This window comes from Echeneis naucrates, chromosome 7, assembly GCF_900963305.1.
Source record: "Echeneis naucrates chromosome 7, fEcheNa1.1, whole genome shotgun sequence".
Classification (NCBI taxonomy): domain Eukaryota; kingdom Metazoa; phylum Chordata; class Actinopteri; order Carangiformes; family Echeneidae; genus Echeneis; species Echeneis naucrates.
In genome coordinates this window covers 4475755-4492499 of record NC_042517.1, presented here as the reverse complement: position 1 = coordinate 4492499, position 16745 = coordinate 4475755, and the positions used below count along the sequence as shown (strand labels likewise).

The following is a 16745-nucleotide window of genomic DNA, read 5'->3' as shown; positions in this document are numbered from 1 at the left end:
TAAAAAAAAGGCATTCAGGGACGATTTGTAATTTTCTGTATTAAAGCAATATATCACATTGTAACAGCATTTTCACATCAAGGTTTGAACCGCCCCCGTATCAGTTCAAGTACTGTGGTGTGAGCGCTTTGACCACACAGGAAGTAGAACTAACAGTGTTAAACTCTGTCTTCCTGTCCAAGCAACCACCTATCTTTACTCAAAAACTAAATTTTATCATATGTACATATAGATACAAATGTTGTCCTGGATAAAATAAAAATGAAAAAGCTCTGGTATGTTCCACCTGATGTAAATTCCATTCTCAGATGGATGTGAAACACTTTAAATAAATTATTATTTTTTTAATTATTTAATTTAAATAAAACAACAACACTCAACTCTTCAATCGTCCACAGTGACGGACGATAATGATCTGGTAGATACCGATTACTTTTTGGCCTATTTAATCGATACGGATATTTTTTTCCATCAAAACATGACACTTAAAGACAAATCACATGTCAGTTCTTACCACAGATATACCAGACTTTTTTCTCCGTCGTGTTCGCATTAAGACTTCGTGCTAAGTTGTTGCTAGCATGCTACAAACAGACACAGCTAACTAGCCGCTCTTCTGGTCACGTGACATGGATGGACAAGTTCAATTTTATTTCCGCAGGGGGGAAATCGGCACAAAACCCCGAAGTAAGTTACCCTAAAAGATTCGGAAGTGACAGATGCGCTTTTATTTCTCATTTAATAATTACAGTCTTGACTTTATATGAGTAGCCGACACTTAAATGAGCAGCGTGAGAGTATCGATTTATCGGAACCATGGAATTGATACCCCCATCATTCAAATAATCAAAACTCCGGTAACTACAATACAATCTGGAGGTGAAGCGTTTAGCCTGACGTCACAGACCGTCCACGTTCATTAAATATTAGTCTGGTTTATGTATTATTGGATGAGATTATAAAATTATAAAATCTCATGTGCCAACACTGTCCTGCACAGATGTCCCTCTGGCTGCATAAATTATTTATTTATTTTTGCAACCTATAACTGACACACTTGCTTCCTGATCCTGATTAATGACATGCCAAATTAAAAACGTTGGTGCCCACAGCCAGTTTGAGTTTCCTGTTTATCAGGTTTTAATTAGTTATCGTTGCACGCTTCGCGTTGGTTTCATGTCAATGAACTGCTCTTCTGTGGAATCTTTGTCCGGCCTCACCCCTTCCACCTCCACCTGCCGGGCCGATCAGCCGCCATTACACGGCTGCAGCGCAGTACATGGAGCCGGCCTGCATCCATCAACATACACCGGGCTAGCATACAGCATGGCGTGTCGTTGCAGTTAAAAAAAGAAAAAAGTAATAACGGCGTTATTGATGTTTTTATTTATATTTTTATGTAAACCATTTTGAGGCAGAAGAAAACATTTAATAGTGGTAGATGTTTTTAACTGGCTGATGAAGCTGCCATTTCAGCCGGTCGGGGAAGAAGAAACAACATGGCGGCGCTGATGCTGATGCCATTACATTATCTGTCCCGCTGCTCGCTGCTGTTGTTTTTGAAAGATGTTATCTTTGCAACGATTTTTAGCCAAAAAGAAAGCGTCTGTGACACTATCTCTTAAAGTCGGTGTCGATTTCATGTTGGTTGTAAACGTTTCATCCGCAGCCATTTTGGTGACCAACTGAAAAGCATTGAATTGTTTTATCATGATACTTTTTCTACTCATTGCTTTTGAAAAGCGGAATCGTTACTACGCTAATATTATATTCAATCATGGCAAACAAATCTACGTTTCTACGAATAGTTGGCGACATTTACACCGAAAGTTGGTGTTAGTCGACGGACTAATGGATTTGCGATTAGTCCGTCATAAAAAATGTAAAATAATTTAAATAAATGGCGTCTTGTTGGCCTTTTCCTATACAATGTGTTTTTAACAAATAACTGTAAACTGATTCGCAGATATATCCTGAAACAGCAGCCATTTGTCGGCTAACTGGACTCTGCGTTAAGATAATGCTAAAACGAAACCTAGCTAGAAAACACATACTTTAAAAAAAATTGATGACTTGTAGTTTTTTTTCTGAGTTAAGCTGAATTTATGTGTTTATTTGTGACGTGGGTTTGAGTCTTGGTGGTTTTCTAGCAGGGAAGCAGCTAGCCACGTCCTCCGCCGGGACAGCCTCCCGTTTCGGGCCGGCCAATGGATCAAGCCCGGGGGGAGGAGGAGGAGGAGGAGGAGGAGAGAGAGGGGGGGTGTCACAAGATCCAGCCTGCCGGTGGAGAGATCTGCTCCCCGATGAGACCCGGAGTCAGGAGGGTCATTTCTGCTGGTAGGCGACCGGCCGAGGTGAGTCACCCACAACACAACGATCACACAAAACCAACCGCTTTCAACGTTTCCGCACGGCCGCCTGACCGATGGTAGCGCCCGGCGCGGCGCGGCGCTCGCTGCCGGTTTAGTTGAACCGGTTTTGTTGTGTATCCAACCTTCTCCAACACAAAGACTCATGCAAACCCACGGCCATAATCAGTGGCCGAGCTCCGGGCTTTCCTATTAGTGCTATTGTAACAGTGCCAGTGACAGCAGTTTCTTTGTTGGTGGCTGTAATAAACCACGCACCCCGCCGATTGTCGGCTGTGATCACATTTACTCGAACGACTGTTTGTGTTTAGCTGTTTACTTTTACATAAAGACAACAAACGGGTTGTGGAAAAAAAAAAAAAACGTCCCGCATGTGATGTGAAGTCAGAATTACAGCTGCTGCTCCGACGATAGAAAATGCACATGCCGATCGGCGTGTAAATCACAGCACCGCTGCACTTGTGTTGTTTTTGTGTTGTTGTTTTGCTGTATGTAAAGCAACAGGGGTCTGCCATTAGGGCTCCATTTTTTTTTTTAAGATGTCAAGTCAAAGTTTAATAGTAGGGACGTTCGCGGCAAAAATATAGACAACGCGAGATTTCCCTGACGCTCTCTATACGTTGAGGGGAGGAGAGATGGCAGCAGCGTGGCTCCGCTGTCCTGCAGCTCAGAGACATTACAACAGGCAGATAGCACAAACAGACAGGTGGAGAGGTGGTTTTTGACAGGAACCCCCCCCCCACACACACACACACACACACACAAACCTTTAGCCTTTACTCCCCACTTTCAGTACGAAAATGGAGGATTATCAACCCACCCATGGGCCTAGTCTGACCCACCTCCCCCACCAATAGAAACCAGTAGAGTAGGAGTACACACCAGATTTTACAACACTGGCAGCTGCTCCTCCTTTTTCGGTTACTTGTGAGTAGAAGAATTTCGAAAGCGTATTAATTATTGCAGAACTAAGTTGTATTGCATAGCGTCTACTGCGTGTCTGTCAGTATTGCAGGGGTAATATGAAGTAATACATGAGTATGATTAATGTTGCTGAAAAAGCTGTGGTGATGAGGATTGTGGCATTCATGTACAGAACATTCATTGGTGATCCCCTCTATACCACAGCCACCAAACAGTTACAAGGTCTAAACATTGGATTGTATAAATGTAAGCAATGTAATTGAAAATATACGGACAAGAACACCTGCCAGCTCTAATAATGGTTCCAGATGAAGTAATAATTAATTTATTAACACTCAAAAAAAAGATGCTATTGTTATTGTGTTCTTTGTTAGAAAGCTGTAAGATGGCCACTGCAGTAGTTGTGACTCCAGACTCCTCCCTCGATAAAAGCAGTCGCTTTTCCTTGGTGACCTGGATCAACAACCTGCTGGTGACAGACTTCAAAGATGTGCGGGAGATGGGTTCAGGTAATTCATCAGTATGAATAAGCCAGCTCATAAGTCTCTCTATGCTCAAAGTGTTATTAAACCTGTGACCCAATGTCTTTGGTTTGGAGTTGAATTGTACTTCCTGTTGACCTATTTCACATATGATCTTATTCTTCCTTTTATAGTCACATCAAAGCTGTGTTTTGGCTACTGATATCCTGTTTCTGAACATATCATATAATTTTTCTACCTGGAATGGTGTTTATCTCACTTCATCAGAAGCACAGCTCATGTTAGCCAGTTAGTTAAGTGGAAACATCCTCTGTATTTACTGAACTGTCTTAATATGTGTATGATCCTACAGGGGCATGTCACTGTCAGATCATGGACTGGGTTATACCTGGCTCTGTTGACATTACCAAGGTGAAGTTTGATGCACAAGGTGAGGATGACTATAAGCATAACTTCAGTCTCCTCCATGAAGCCTTCAGCAAGAGTGGTATTACAAAGGTATGCACTTTTTCTTTACTGGAATAACATTGCAAATTTTAATTTTGCTTGTTTTTTCGCTCCTTTGCAAGTCCTGAAGAAAAAGAAGATTCCACACGATCCTTTACAAACAGTATACAAGCATTATGCCAATCTTTGTGCATGGCCATATGTACTACATTGTCATCCCTTTTTGGAATTAAACATCATGTCATAGAGTCATTTCCCTGTTGTTTAATGCGGATGTTGTATTTATTTCTAAATGCAGTCATCTTCATCTTTTTTTAGACCATTCCAGTTGAGGAGCTCATAAAAGGTGATTTAAGAAGCAACATTGAGATCCTCAAGTGGCTTAAAGCTTTCTACAAAGCAAATGTGAAAAGTCAGGAATATGACCCTGTGAAAGCTCGGGACAACTGTGGAATCAGCCCTATCATGTTTCCTCAATCAAGTAAATGCAAATTCACATGTTTTCATTGTTTTTCTAAAATAAGTCACAGTTTTATCGTCACATTTACATTGCTTGTGTTGTAATAATTTTTTCTCTCACTTTGTCAGGGCAGTTTAAATTGGAATCAGACACAGACGAGAACAGCACTGAAATGAGCAAAAAATTCCCTTTCAATGAAAAGTGGAAGGATATGTTTTGTTGGGCTGAGCGCAGTACTCTTGGAGAGCAGTATACCTTTTGCAGAATATGTTCCAGAAGTCTGATAACATTTCATAAAGGCTCCTTTGAACTTAGGCGACATATGGAAACAAAAAAGCACAAGAAAGAGGCTTCACTTTCCAGGAAGGCTGCCATACACAGACGGCATGCTCAGCAGCTTCCTTGTAGTGATGCAGCTATCCAGTTTATCCACAAACACTGTTACACTGGCTCTACCAAGAGTGGAGAGGTGTCTAGGCATTTTGCAAGATGCAAGCTTGGTCTGCAGTACCCCAAAGATATTATATCTGTCTGTCAACACACTCCTTACTGTGTATACATTTATGGCGGGGTAAAAGTGGGAAAGGATGAGGCCGTCTCTGTGGTCCTTGTTGGGTTTTTTGATGTCGAAGCCTGCAGGCACTGCATCCGGTTTCTGGACGTTCTTCAGTCAGTGGATGGTGCAGGAGATCAAACATCTGCAACAGTGGGGGAGACCTTGAAGAAATTTGGGTTATGTACAGATAACCTTGTCGCTGTTTATTTCAATGGTCATGCCGAAGCCTCAGAGCAGGTTTACTTGCAGCTCAGGGAACTTAATCCAAACATAATAATTTTAGGGGGGCTCTATACCATCGCCGAAGCTGCTTGCCATGCTGGGGTTGAGCAACTCTCCAATCAGGTTCAAGAGCTGATGGCAGACATCCATGCCCACCACATCTCCTGTTCTTTGAAGAATGACAACCTCAGGGCACTTTTTGGCTCAGATACTACTGCAGACAGTCCAGGGTTTTCTGTCAACACCAGCTGCCTTAACACTTGCCAATTCGTCACAAAAATCTTGGAAATTTGGACAGATCTTGTGTTGTACTTCAGCTCTTGTGACAAGGGTGATGACAAAACCAAGTTAATCTGCTCCCAGCTGCAGGATCCCAAAGTCAAGGCAACATTTATGTTCCTGGAGCAAGCCTTAAAGCCACTGCACAGTTTCCAAATGAATCTGCAAACACAGGAGGATGTATCCAGGGCGGACTTTCTGCCCATCTTAGAGGAAGCCAGCAACCTGCTGTGCACCTACACCCAGTTCTTCCTTCATCCTCAGGCCGTTGCCCGCTTCCTTGAGGAACGCGATGCCCAAATCCTCAAGGACAAGAACTCTCACCTGTCAAGCCCCGAACACAGTCTGTGTGGGAAGGCAGTGGAAGACTTCTTGAATGAGTCAGAGGCAACAGAGGCTTTGTCACTTTTAAAAGAGGAGGTGCTGTCTTTCTACATTGCACTGACAAGTTGCATTTCACAGGAGCTGCCTTTAAGTGATGTATTGCTCAGTGTATCTCAGCTGCTGAATCCCCAGAGCAGACTGACACTGACAGGGAAAGCAGTAGGGGAGCTTGGAACCAAGCTGGGAATCTGCGGCTCCTCTGAGGAAGTCAACCAGCTCACAAGTGAATTCCTTAAGTATCAGCAGGGAAATGGTGATGATAGAGAGAAGGAACAATCAGCAGAGATTTCTCTGGAAAAACATTGGGCCAGCGTGCTGAGGGACAACAAGCTGACAGTCTTCCGAAAACTTGTTTTGACCCTGATGTCTCTTCCTCGTCCACCACTTGATGCTCAGCAAATTTTTACTCAGGTTTGTAAATGTGGGGCCTGTATCTTCATCTTTCGCTGATGTTTCGTTTTTGTATGCTCATTTTACTTTGTGGACTTGCTGTCTGTCCTGTTTCAGGCCTTAGGGAACGGTGTTACCACAATGCTCTCCGAGAGTGAAGCCTTAACAGAAAGTGAATGTGACTTCATGTCTGATAGCGCTTTCTCTGACACCACCAGCAACAAAGATTCTGCATTTCACAATAAAGGTAAAAAGACAGAGATTCCCATCAAGTTAAATTTGCACTCAACAAAGGACAACCAGCCAGCCAGTCAAAGAGTCAGGAAAAAGTTTTGTTTTCAGAGGCCATACAATTCAGGTAATTGTATGGCAATTGTATAGGCAATGCGTGTAATGGCTGTATCATTCAGGTCTGACATGTTGGGTTTGGGCAAGCGCAGTAGTTTTTTAAACAAAAAAAATAATTATTAAGCTGATAAATAAACCAACAATCATGAAGTCATGTCAATGATTTACATATGTAGATATATAAATGAAGTGAAGGAAGTGCATGGATATTTCTCATTTATCATCTAGAACATAATGGTGTGGATCTGACATTGAAGCCGTGTGAAGTCCGCCTTACCAGGATAAAAAGTAAGAGAAAACAATTCATTTAACATGTTTTTTATTACATTATTGAAGCGTTATTTTCTCCCATACATTTATTTTGGGAATAGAACATGTCATAACATAGTAATCAATTCTCTGGGCCTAACACAAAAATAAACTGTGCTCCAATACTTTGTTTCACTTTCACAGAGTCAAAGAATGTATATGATGATGTGACCGAAGAGACTGGTGCCTTTTTTAAAGAGGTAACAGCGATTCCTCTCCTCCTTCACTGAAGAGAAGCAACTTGGTTTAGAAGTTTTAAATTGTCACTAACAAATTTTGACCACATATGCTCTCTGTTTGACTCGATACCTGAGATCACAACGTAGCAAATGGTAGTTTTGCTGCATCAAATTTGACTTAATTTAAAACCAAGTTCCTTCTCATGTAAAGTGAATCCTTCACACTCCAGTCCATTCCACCTACTAACAGTCTGGTCCTGGCTTCTTCAGGCTGCCAAATTAGTCACCTTTGTGCACCTGAAAATTGCTCTTGGGGGGGATATTTCTTCCCCAGTCTGAGTTATCTTGAACCCCTGCACTTAGTCTCCTGCTGTGATGTGGTTCAGTTTTATTTTATGCAGATGTGCGTGTTCTGAAAAACATTTGCATGTGCATGATACATAAAAGTAATGAGAGTATGTTGTCTCTCAGGGGACCAGTAGGGGATGTTATGGCTGGGAGAGCAGTTTACGTCAGAAGCCACAGGCCCGTACAGTGTTTCAGGCTGGTGTTAGCACCTGGTCCAAACCCGTAGATCACAGCAAAAAGGGTCTGGAGTCCCAGGATGAGGGGGTAGGTATAGTCAACTATACTACCAGAGTATCCCACTAAAACAGACCTCTTTGCCCTCTGAAACAAAACTAGATAGAACATGATGACAGTAATAATTATCTGATGGAGTGGGTCAAAGCAAGTTTGGAGTGACTCCTTTTTTACTTTTTACTTAATCATATCAAAGCTGCAGGACCAGTTATAAGCTTGGCGATGCTTTCATGGGAAAAGCATACAGACACCTCTGTAAGTTTATGGCTTGTTTTCATTAGGAAAATAAAGCTTAATTGTCCAACTATTTAAATCGAACTTCCATTTTTCAAAAAACTGAAGTTCGTCTGTTGTGATACGATGAAGTGATGGTGTCCAAAATGCTTCCTAAGGCTGTCTGTAGGGGTTGCTGTTTAGTCTACAACTTCAAACAAAAAAAAGCTGAAAACTGAACTAGAAATCAGAATCCGGTTCTTCTTCTAACACATCTTCATTTCAGATTAATCATTCACTTTGTTCACTAGGCACAGAGTCAGACGAGAAATAAAATATCAGTTATGTAAGATATAACCCTCAGTGCAATGCTGGCTCCCATGTTGGAAATTAATTTAAATCATTTAATTTAAAACCACAGTCCAAAAGACATTGTCTTAACGCTATTGCATTTTTACAGTTTGCTGCTTTGAACAAAGTGAATATTAATTTCTTCACAATAATGAGAAATGGTCACTAAAATCTGTCCTGTAAGAAATAGAGTGGTCTAAAATTCCCTTTTACCTTTTATGTTCAAAACGTGGTTGACCTGCAGTCAGAAGAGTTATCATTGTCACCATCCAGTAAAACCACACCAAGAGGACGGCGGAAACAAGCCTACCAGGTAATTTGTTACATAAGTTACATAAAAAAACTTTACAATACACGTTATGTTATAGAAATGATCTGGGTTAGATTTTCTATTTGCATCTCGGTGAAAATGTAGTTTTATAATTTGTGGCCGCCTTGACGTCTCCAGGATGGGAAAGGGTTTCTGACAGGAGAGTTGGTGTGGGGGAAAGTGAAGGGGTTCTCCTGGTGGCCTGGGATGGTGATGCCTTGGAAAACCAAGTCATCTCCTCCGGGCATGCGCAGAGTAGAGTGGTTCGGAGATGGGATGTTCTCAGAGGTTTGTAATTCAGTGTATTTCATGAAGCTGTAGAAACATGTCAACTTTTATGTTGTATTATTTTTACATCTTCCCTCCTTGGTGTAATAGATCTACACTGATGGCCTGTTGACATTTGCTGCCTTCAATAAGTGCTTCTGCAAGAATTCCTTTGCCAGCTTGCCTGTCTATAAAGAAGCCATCTACCAAATAATCGAGGTAAGGCACTAAAACGGTCACAAAATCAAGACAACCTATAGCTCATTCTGCTCCTGCATCTGCATAAACTGTCTTCCTACACATTCTCTTTGCAATTTCTTTATTGCCCACCATTTTAAAAGGGTCCTGAAATTAGCTCTGTGATGATCTATGGTACTTCTTCACGTCAAAATTTGATCAGGGAGAATGAAGACCATTCTCATCAATACAAACTTCATAAATCAGTGTTATTATTTCATAATTTTCTCCACAGTCATGCTGCTAAGTAAATCTGAGAATCGCCTGTCTTATTTCTATGGGGATTTTTCTCAATTTATTAAGAAGATAGCATGCTATCTGGTACACTTTGGCATATCTACCTTTAAAACATCCCATTCAGAATCATTCTCCATTTGCTCTGATATCACTCTTTTTGTCCTGTGTGGTGCCAAAGATAATTGCAAATTTGACTAAAAAGTGGCTGAAAAGGAAGGGTTGTTTTTTAAGGCAAAGATAAAAAACGTTTAATATGTCAGAGCTTAAAACAGATTGATCAGAATCAGTTGACGTAAATGTCTCACTAACACTTGTACTGTGTAGTTGGCAGGTGAGCGATGTGGGAAGTCTTTTGCTCAGGCAGAAGGAAATAAAGAAAAGGAGCTAAAGTTGATGCTGGACTGGGCTTTTGAAGGATTTCTGCCGACAGGACCTGAGGGATTCCTTCCTCCTGGTATGTGCACATGAGTAAATCCATTAATATGGACTGTTTACAAAATCTTTTTGAGCCATCTTGAATTCATCAGGAAAGATAGATTTATAAATAACAAATACATTAGCCAATATGTCAGTTTTATCGCTATCTAGTATTACAAGCCTTTAATGACCTGGTATAAGTTTGAAAACTGATCCACAGTTAGCTGTCTCATTATTACATCCATCGGTGTGATCAATTCAACTTATGTTTGTGCACTTTTGATGGCCACATTCAGAATCCGTATAAAGTATTTTCAATAGAGCATAAAAGGCTTGTTAGACTTTGTCAAACTGTATCCATAAATAATAAATCACCCATTTTACAGTTATAATGCTGGTTATAGGCGGACAATGAAAAGCTCTGTTTATCCCAGGGCAGTGCTGTTAATTCTCTGAAAATATGTTTGTTTGTTTTGAATAAAATATCTATTGATTCCATCTGTTTCTGGTCTTCAAGATTCTGCTGCACATTTTGAAACTTCTGACTCTGGCCAGTCTGACTACCAGCCTCCACCAAAGAGGAAATATGTTTTTAAAAATAAGGCAAATGCATCCGTGGTAATTTATAAAAAGGGTATGTATTACTTTTTTCCACAAGCAAAACAAACTAATGGAAGTAAACGTGGGTGTTGTTGTAGAGTCACAGTAGCCCAAGTGTTATTAGCATTTATATTTTTCCAGTGTGTGATTTGTTTTAATGTTTCAATTTACAGACTCAATAATAGAAAAGGTCAAAGAGAAAGGCAAAACAATTGAAGGTGAGTTTTGTGGAAGAATATGGAAGAAGGTTGTGTTTTACCATAAATATACGTACACATTTCTGGAGCCCTCTTAATTTAATGGCTTGTAATTTCCAGATTTTTGTTTATCCTGTGGATCAACTGAGATTGAAGTGCAGCACCCATTATTTGAAGGTGGTCTTTGTGTTAAGTGCAAGGTAATCTAACAACACTATCTTTTTCTATTTTGTCCATGTCGGTGTTGTTTGCTTTATTCCATTCCAGCCCAGTTTGTAAATGTCTAACTTCCATCAGAAACACAGCTGCCATTAACACCGCAAATGCTGCAAAACAACATTGTCGCTGTTTTCAGGAGAACTTCATAGAGACACTGTATCGCTACGATGAAGATGGCTACCAGTCATATTGCACCATATGCTGTGCGGGCTTGGAGGTCATTTTGTGTGGCAACGCCAGCTGCTGCAGGTAAACACTGCTCGGGTGGTACCTGACTGTTGATAAGGAAGCCAAATCAAAAGAGGAAACGATAGCTACTTCTCTAACTTCATGTCATACAGTATCTTTGCCTCATCTGTCCTCCCTGAATTTGAACTTTGTAGATTGCCTTAAAAAAAAGATTACCTTAAAGAAAAGAAAATTAATTACTAATGCAAATGGCACCCTTTTCTGTTTTTGTGTGTCATATTTTTGATTCTCACTGAGGTTGTTCTAATTGTTTCTCCTGTCTCTCCCAGATGTTTCTGTAAAGACTGTCTGGACATCCTGGTGAGCCCAGGAACCTTTGACAAGCTGAAAGATATTGATCCCTGGAGCTGCTACATGTGTCAGCCTTCACAGTGTGCGGGAAACCTCCAACTCAGACCAGACTGGAGTGTAAAGGTTCAAGACTTCTTTGTCAACAACAGCGCCATGGAGTTTGTATGTATCACGCTCCTCTCAGTCCACATTTCTTATTCTCATGTTGGACATTTTAAGGCAGATTTTCAAATTAACACCACTAGAAGAAGTAACACCTCAATTATTTAACTGAAAAAATTCCATCATAGACAGGCACATAGTTTTCTGTTATTATTTATCAGCGTTGAATTTTGCAGAAATCTTAAAGCGGATTCAGTGTTTCTTAAGATTCTCAGCAGAAGGTTCAGCTCAGCTTTACAGCGATTTTAAAGCTGTGATTTGTGGTGCTGTTTAATTAAAGATCCAGGGAGATGGTGCAGATGGTGGTGGCTGTCCCCGTATTCACAGCAGGTCTTTAATGTGAACAGCCTCTGGCATCACAGGACAAAACAAAGTTGAATTGGATTACTGAAAATGTTTAAAAGATGTGAACCTGTGAACAGTTTATACTAAATAACCAAATAAACTAATATGTTGGCTGGTATTGTCAGTTCTGGTTAACTAGAATGGGTTTTTATCTGGGTAAAGCAAAAGTAAAAAGGTATTTGGGTGAAGTGGGCACATAGGGTAGGTGCTTTAGGCCTAATGTTTATATGACGGATTCTCTAAATAACTATTGCACACAGCTTCATGTGAAAATCACTTGTCTTTTATTAAATTAGTCATGGTGAGTCTGTTTATGTTTTTGTTTTTGTTTTTTTTTTTATGACAGGAACCTCACAGAGTTTATCCCTCCATCCCTGCTGATCAGCGCAGACCAATCAAAGTGCTCTCACTGTTTGATGGGATAGCAACAGGTTGGTTCATCACATTATGCTTTTGTCATCTAAACCCTGGATTTGTTTTGAGACAAACTTCTACAGCGTTTCTGATGTTTGCCTTAAGTCAGACTTGATTGATGTTTCATGGAAAAACAGTAATTGCTTGACTTTATATAAAATGTGATGAAACTCAGCCGTAAACCAGCTTTAACCGCTGTGACATCATCACAGGATACCTGGTGCTTAAAGACCTGGGCTTCAAGATCGAGCGTTACATTGCTTCAGAGATTTGCGAGGATTCCATTGCTGTGGGGATGATCAAGCACGAGGGAAAGATCGAGTACGTCAATGATGTTCGAACCATCACAAGGAAACATGTGAGTGCGAGCTCCACTAGAAGTACTCATGAAAACTAATATGAAACCACCTTCAACTCTCCAGGAATTATGTTTGTGTATCCAATTTCACACAATAGAGACTTGAAGATGTAGAAAAACACAGAGTGAACTGAAGCGGTGTAATTCTGTGTTGCAGCTCGCTGAATGGGGTCCCTTTGATCTTCTGATTGGAGGCAGTCCGTGTAACGACCTGTCCATGGTCAACCCTCTTCGAAAAGGGTTATTTGGTATGTAGATTCCAAACTACATAAAATAAGGTCACAGTAGGTGACAGCATCATCTCCTTACTTAGATTCATCCTTTAAAAAGTTTTTACTGGCTGTTTCCTTCTATTTGGTCTGCAGAGGGCACTGGGAGGCTCTTTTTTGAGTTCTACCGCATTCTGACATTGTTGAAGCCGAAGGAGAACGATGACCGGCCGTTCTTCTGGTTGTTTGAGAACGTAGTTTTCATGAGTGCCAACGACAAATCGGACATCTGCAGATTCCTAGAGGTGATTGAGTCAGTGAAGGAGTCCTGCCAGCCCGGTGGCACCAATCTGCATTAAGTTGTACTGTTCATTATTTGAATCCTCCCTTTTCTTTCTCCAGTGTAATCCGATTCTCGTTGATGCGGTGAAAGTCAGTCCTGCTCACAGGGCACGGTACTTTTGGGGAAACCTCCCTGGCATGAACAGGTAGATAAAAATGCAGACTCATATTCCTTTCTTGATACAAATTTTCACACTGAAAGACAAACTCGGTGCTTCAAACTGCATGTCTCTGTGCATTTCTCTTTAGGCCTCTTGCTACATCTTTGGATGACAGAGCTTCTCTTCAGGATTGTTTGGAGGTCGGACGCACGGCAAAGGTAGACGCATTTATTTAGTTTGTTGTGTGTGAGACGGATTTTAATATCAAATTTCATGTTATTAGAAATTGTTGTTATACAAAACTGTGCAGTACTGGCTGATCCAGTTGGTCTCTCTTGGTTTTCATACTTTGGCCTGTTGAATCCTGTAAAAATTCCTCAAAAGAAATTGTCTCCTGTTTAAAATATGAGACCTAAAATTGTAAAAACGTCCTGATTCTCATTTATTTTCTATCCGTGCAGTTTGACAAAGTTCGCACCATCACAACAAAGTCTAACAGCATCAGGCAGGGGAAGATGGGCCCTCTACCTGTCATCATGAATGGAAAGGAGGACTACCTGTGGTGTACCGAAATGGAACAGTAATTATTCCTGAAATTAACATTTTTCTTGAAACACATAATTTGTGTCTCAGTATAATGTCATGTTTAGTATTCATTAGGTAGCAGTGTGTCGGAAACCATTGTCCTCCAGTCCTGATCCACAGGCAATGGAATTTACTACAAAGAAGCTTGAATGAAAATTGACTGTATTAAACTGCTTTGTCTAATTAATGAGAAAATTCTTTTAGATGTTCCAGCTGAGAAAGCAGCAATAGCTCCACCAGCAGTACCTTCCCAGCCTGGGCGCCTGTTAATAATAACAGTAGCAGGAAAGCAGGACTGAGTTCTATGCTTTTAATTTATTTCATAACATCAGGCAGCTTGAGCTGACAGGAATATGATTTCCTTTGCTTTGCTTTTTTTTATGTTATGAAGTTCCTATGGTCACCTTTCTGCCTCTCTCAAGGCTGTTTTTTTTTTTTTGTTTTGTTTTTCACAGAAAAATTCCAGGCTAGCAAGAAACAGGCACCTAATTAGACACATCGGGTTTAAAATACGCATTGTATCAATCCATCGGCATCTTGAGTCTGTGGCTACCTATTAAAGCAAAGAGCTTTATCTGTCATGATTTTCCCATACAGACGACAGTCACTTGGACGGCTTAGCACACAGTGGAGTATTTAATGTTTTGTATCTTAATTATGTTCCATGTGGCTGCCTCTTACAGGATCTTTGGTTTCCCTAAGCACTACACGGATGTGAACAACATGGGTCGAATGCAAAGGCAGAGAGTCCTGGGTCGCTCCTGGAGTGTCCCGGTCATTCGTCACCTCTTCGCACCACTGAAGGATTATTTTGAATGTGAATAACAACATTGTGTGAGTGAGTCTTCATCTCAGAGCAGCAGCTGTAATCTACTGCCTTATCGTGGTCTGCATTACTGTGTAGATCCAAACTCTCCGATCTTTTTCTGAAAGACCTCGTGTACTGTTTATTGTTTCAAGGTTGAGAATTTTTTTCCTCATCAGCTCTTTTAATGTTTTGAGTTCGCTTCAGGAACACACACAGACACATTGCTAAGCAACCACACAATAAGGTTGCTCAGAACGTGGATCTGTATCATGAAGCAGGGTTTAGATCAGCTCTCTAGGCTTAACCCAGGTTCTCCTGTATCCTGAGGCTGGTTCAGTGTTACCCATGAATCATCATTGTGCCCAACTGCAGGACTGACACCAACAAAGTTAAAATGAAGTGTAGTCCTAAAGGTGAAATACAGACATTTTTATAGATCAGTCAAATCACTTAACGTGCCACAATAATTGTGTCAGAGACAGAATGAACATGGCTTTTAATCAGCACCGGCAGTTAATGACCATCAGTCCAATCATCGCCGTTATGGCTGCATCTAAATAAGACACGTTGTTTGGAATTAGCTTAGGAAATAATGCATTCAACAATTTGCTCAGATGGAAATGAAAAAAAACTATAATCAATGTTTTCACATTAACAATAGATCCAAATGCTATGTATGATGTCAAGGAGGTTGCTTATAGTGTCAGACCTGCAGAGAAACATCACCAGACTCAGCTCAGATCTTCTATCTCACTATTTCACATAACTTCCCAGATTTGCTTTATTTCCATTGCTCTCATACTTAAATATTTTCTGAATATACACTGTGAAGCAGCCTCATGATATCAGTTATCACCTTTGTTAGGCTGAAGTCGCTTTGTGATACAGGCCCCAGGTCTCTACCTCAACACTGATTTATCGGTTTACTGGGTTCAAAGTTTTCAGCCAGTTTGTTTAATCTTTATTAATTTATAAAGATTTTAAGTTTTTGTTCTTTCTATACTAATTTTATGTGGTTTGGAAAGTCAGCTCTGATCATGTTCATCTTTAGCTGTGAATAATTTTATTGTTTTACTTGAGTGAATAAACTGGATGCTTTTTTTTTTTTTTTTTTTTTTATACACTTTTTAATCCATTTTTAGCCAAATTACCTTAATCTTACTATGGTGCGCCAGTGACTTTGTTCAAAATGACTCACTGGATTTGCTGTGGTCCTAACATGTTACTTTAAGGACTGTTATTTATACAAGACCAAAACTATGTAGTGTAACTGAAAACAAACTGTCTTTTATATTACTGTAGTTTGGGCTGACGTAATGCAATATAATGCAAAGTGTCTTCTTTTGTAGGAGACATGTAACTTAAAGGACGGTAATGATAGTTTTGCACGTTTTATTCTTTGGATAACAAAATGTGTAAAAAAAAAAAAAAAAACACACAAAAAAGGGCATATTTCACATGGTGCTGTAGGTGTAAGGTGGAAACAGTTGAGCGTGTTATGTGTTTAAGTACAACAGTTGAAAAGCTTTTATAATTATAGTTGCATTTTAGGAACAAGTAAAAAAAAAAAACAAAAAAAACAAAAAACATGTACATGCAGTGCTCACAGGAATATAAGGTTTGGAGTAACTTATTTTTCCTCCCCAAGCCTTGTAATTGATAAAGCTGCAACTGAAATTTATTACAATGATTGATTGGCTTGGATAATCAATTAATGAATGTGCCTGTAAAATTCATCAAATCTTTTGTTTTTTGTGAACAATGAAGTAAAAACTTTGATCAAAATTAAGTTCCACAATAATCCATCCCATCATTGAGACCGGTATGTAATAAGATGAATTTTAAATATTTCAGTGTTGCTGTCGTTTCATCATCTTGGGGATGATGACTTTTACTTATTTT

General features: G+C 40.0%; 1 protein-coding gene across 2 annotated transcripts; it reads left to right on the top strand.

Annotated features, from left to right (window-relative positions):
• The first annotated feature begins 2263 nt into the window (after nucleotides 1-2263).
• dnmt3ba (DNA (cytosine-5-)-methyltransferase 3 beta, duplicate a) lies at nucleotides 2264-15931 on the top strand. Of its 2 annotated transcripts, XM_029505884.1 has the most exons (26): nucleotides 2264-2354; nucleotides 3668-3802; nucleotides 4128-4273; nucleotides 4541-4703; nucleotides 4811-6534; nucleotides 6631-6760; nucleotides 7090-7149; nucleotides 7315-7370; nucleotides 7821-7961; nucleotides 8740-8808; nucleotides 8944-9093; nucleotides 9184-9291; nucleotides 9871-10000; nucleotides 10481-10597; nucleotides 10737-10781; nucleotides 10881-10960; nucleotides 11116-11228; nucleotides 11498-11681; nucleotides 12373-12457; nucleotides 12653-12798; nucleotides 12956-13046; nucleotides 13164-13312; nucleotides 13410-13495; nucleotides 13599-13668; nucleotides 13912-14030; nucleotides 14719-15931. In XM_029505884.1, exons 2-26 carry the CDS (start codon nucleotides 3679-3681, stop codon nucleotides 14858-14860), a joined length of 4428 nt encoding a protein of 1475 aa, XP_029361744.1. In that variant the 5' UTR covers nucleotides 2264-2354; nucleotides 3668-3678; the 3' UTR covers nucleotides 14861-15931. The 2 variants fall into 2 exon arrangements, with proteins under 2 accessions (XP_029361744.1, XP_029361745.1); XM_029505885.1 differs by lacking the exon at nucleotides 7821-7961.
• Nucleotides 15932-16745: the final 814 nt, after the last annotated feature.

What these genes read in the sequence shown, in the direction of transcription:
- dnmt3ba (XM_029505884.1), top strand. Translation starts at nt 3,679, where the DNA reads ATGGCCACTGCAGTAGTTGTGACTCCAGACTCCTCCCTCGATAAAAGC. An exon ending in GGCGGAAACAAGCCTACCAG is followed by an intron (nt 8,809 to 8,943) that starts GTAATTTGTTAC and finishes TGACGTCTCCAG; the next exon opens with GATGGGAAAGGGTTTCTGAC. An exon ending in GAAAGGCAAAACAATTGAAG is followed by an intron (nt 10,782 to 10,880) that starts GTGAGTTTTGTG and finishes TGTAATTTCCAG; the next exon opens with ATTTTTGTTTATCCTGTGGA.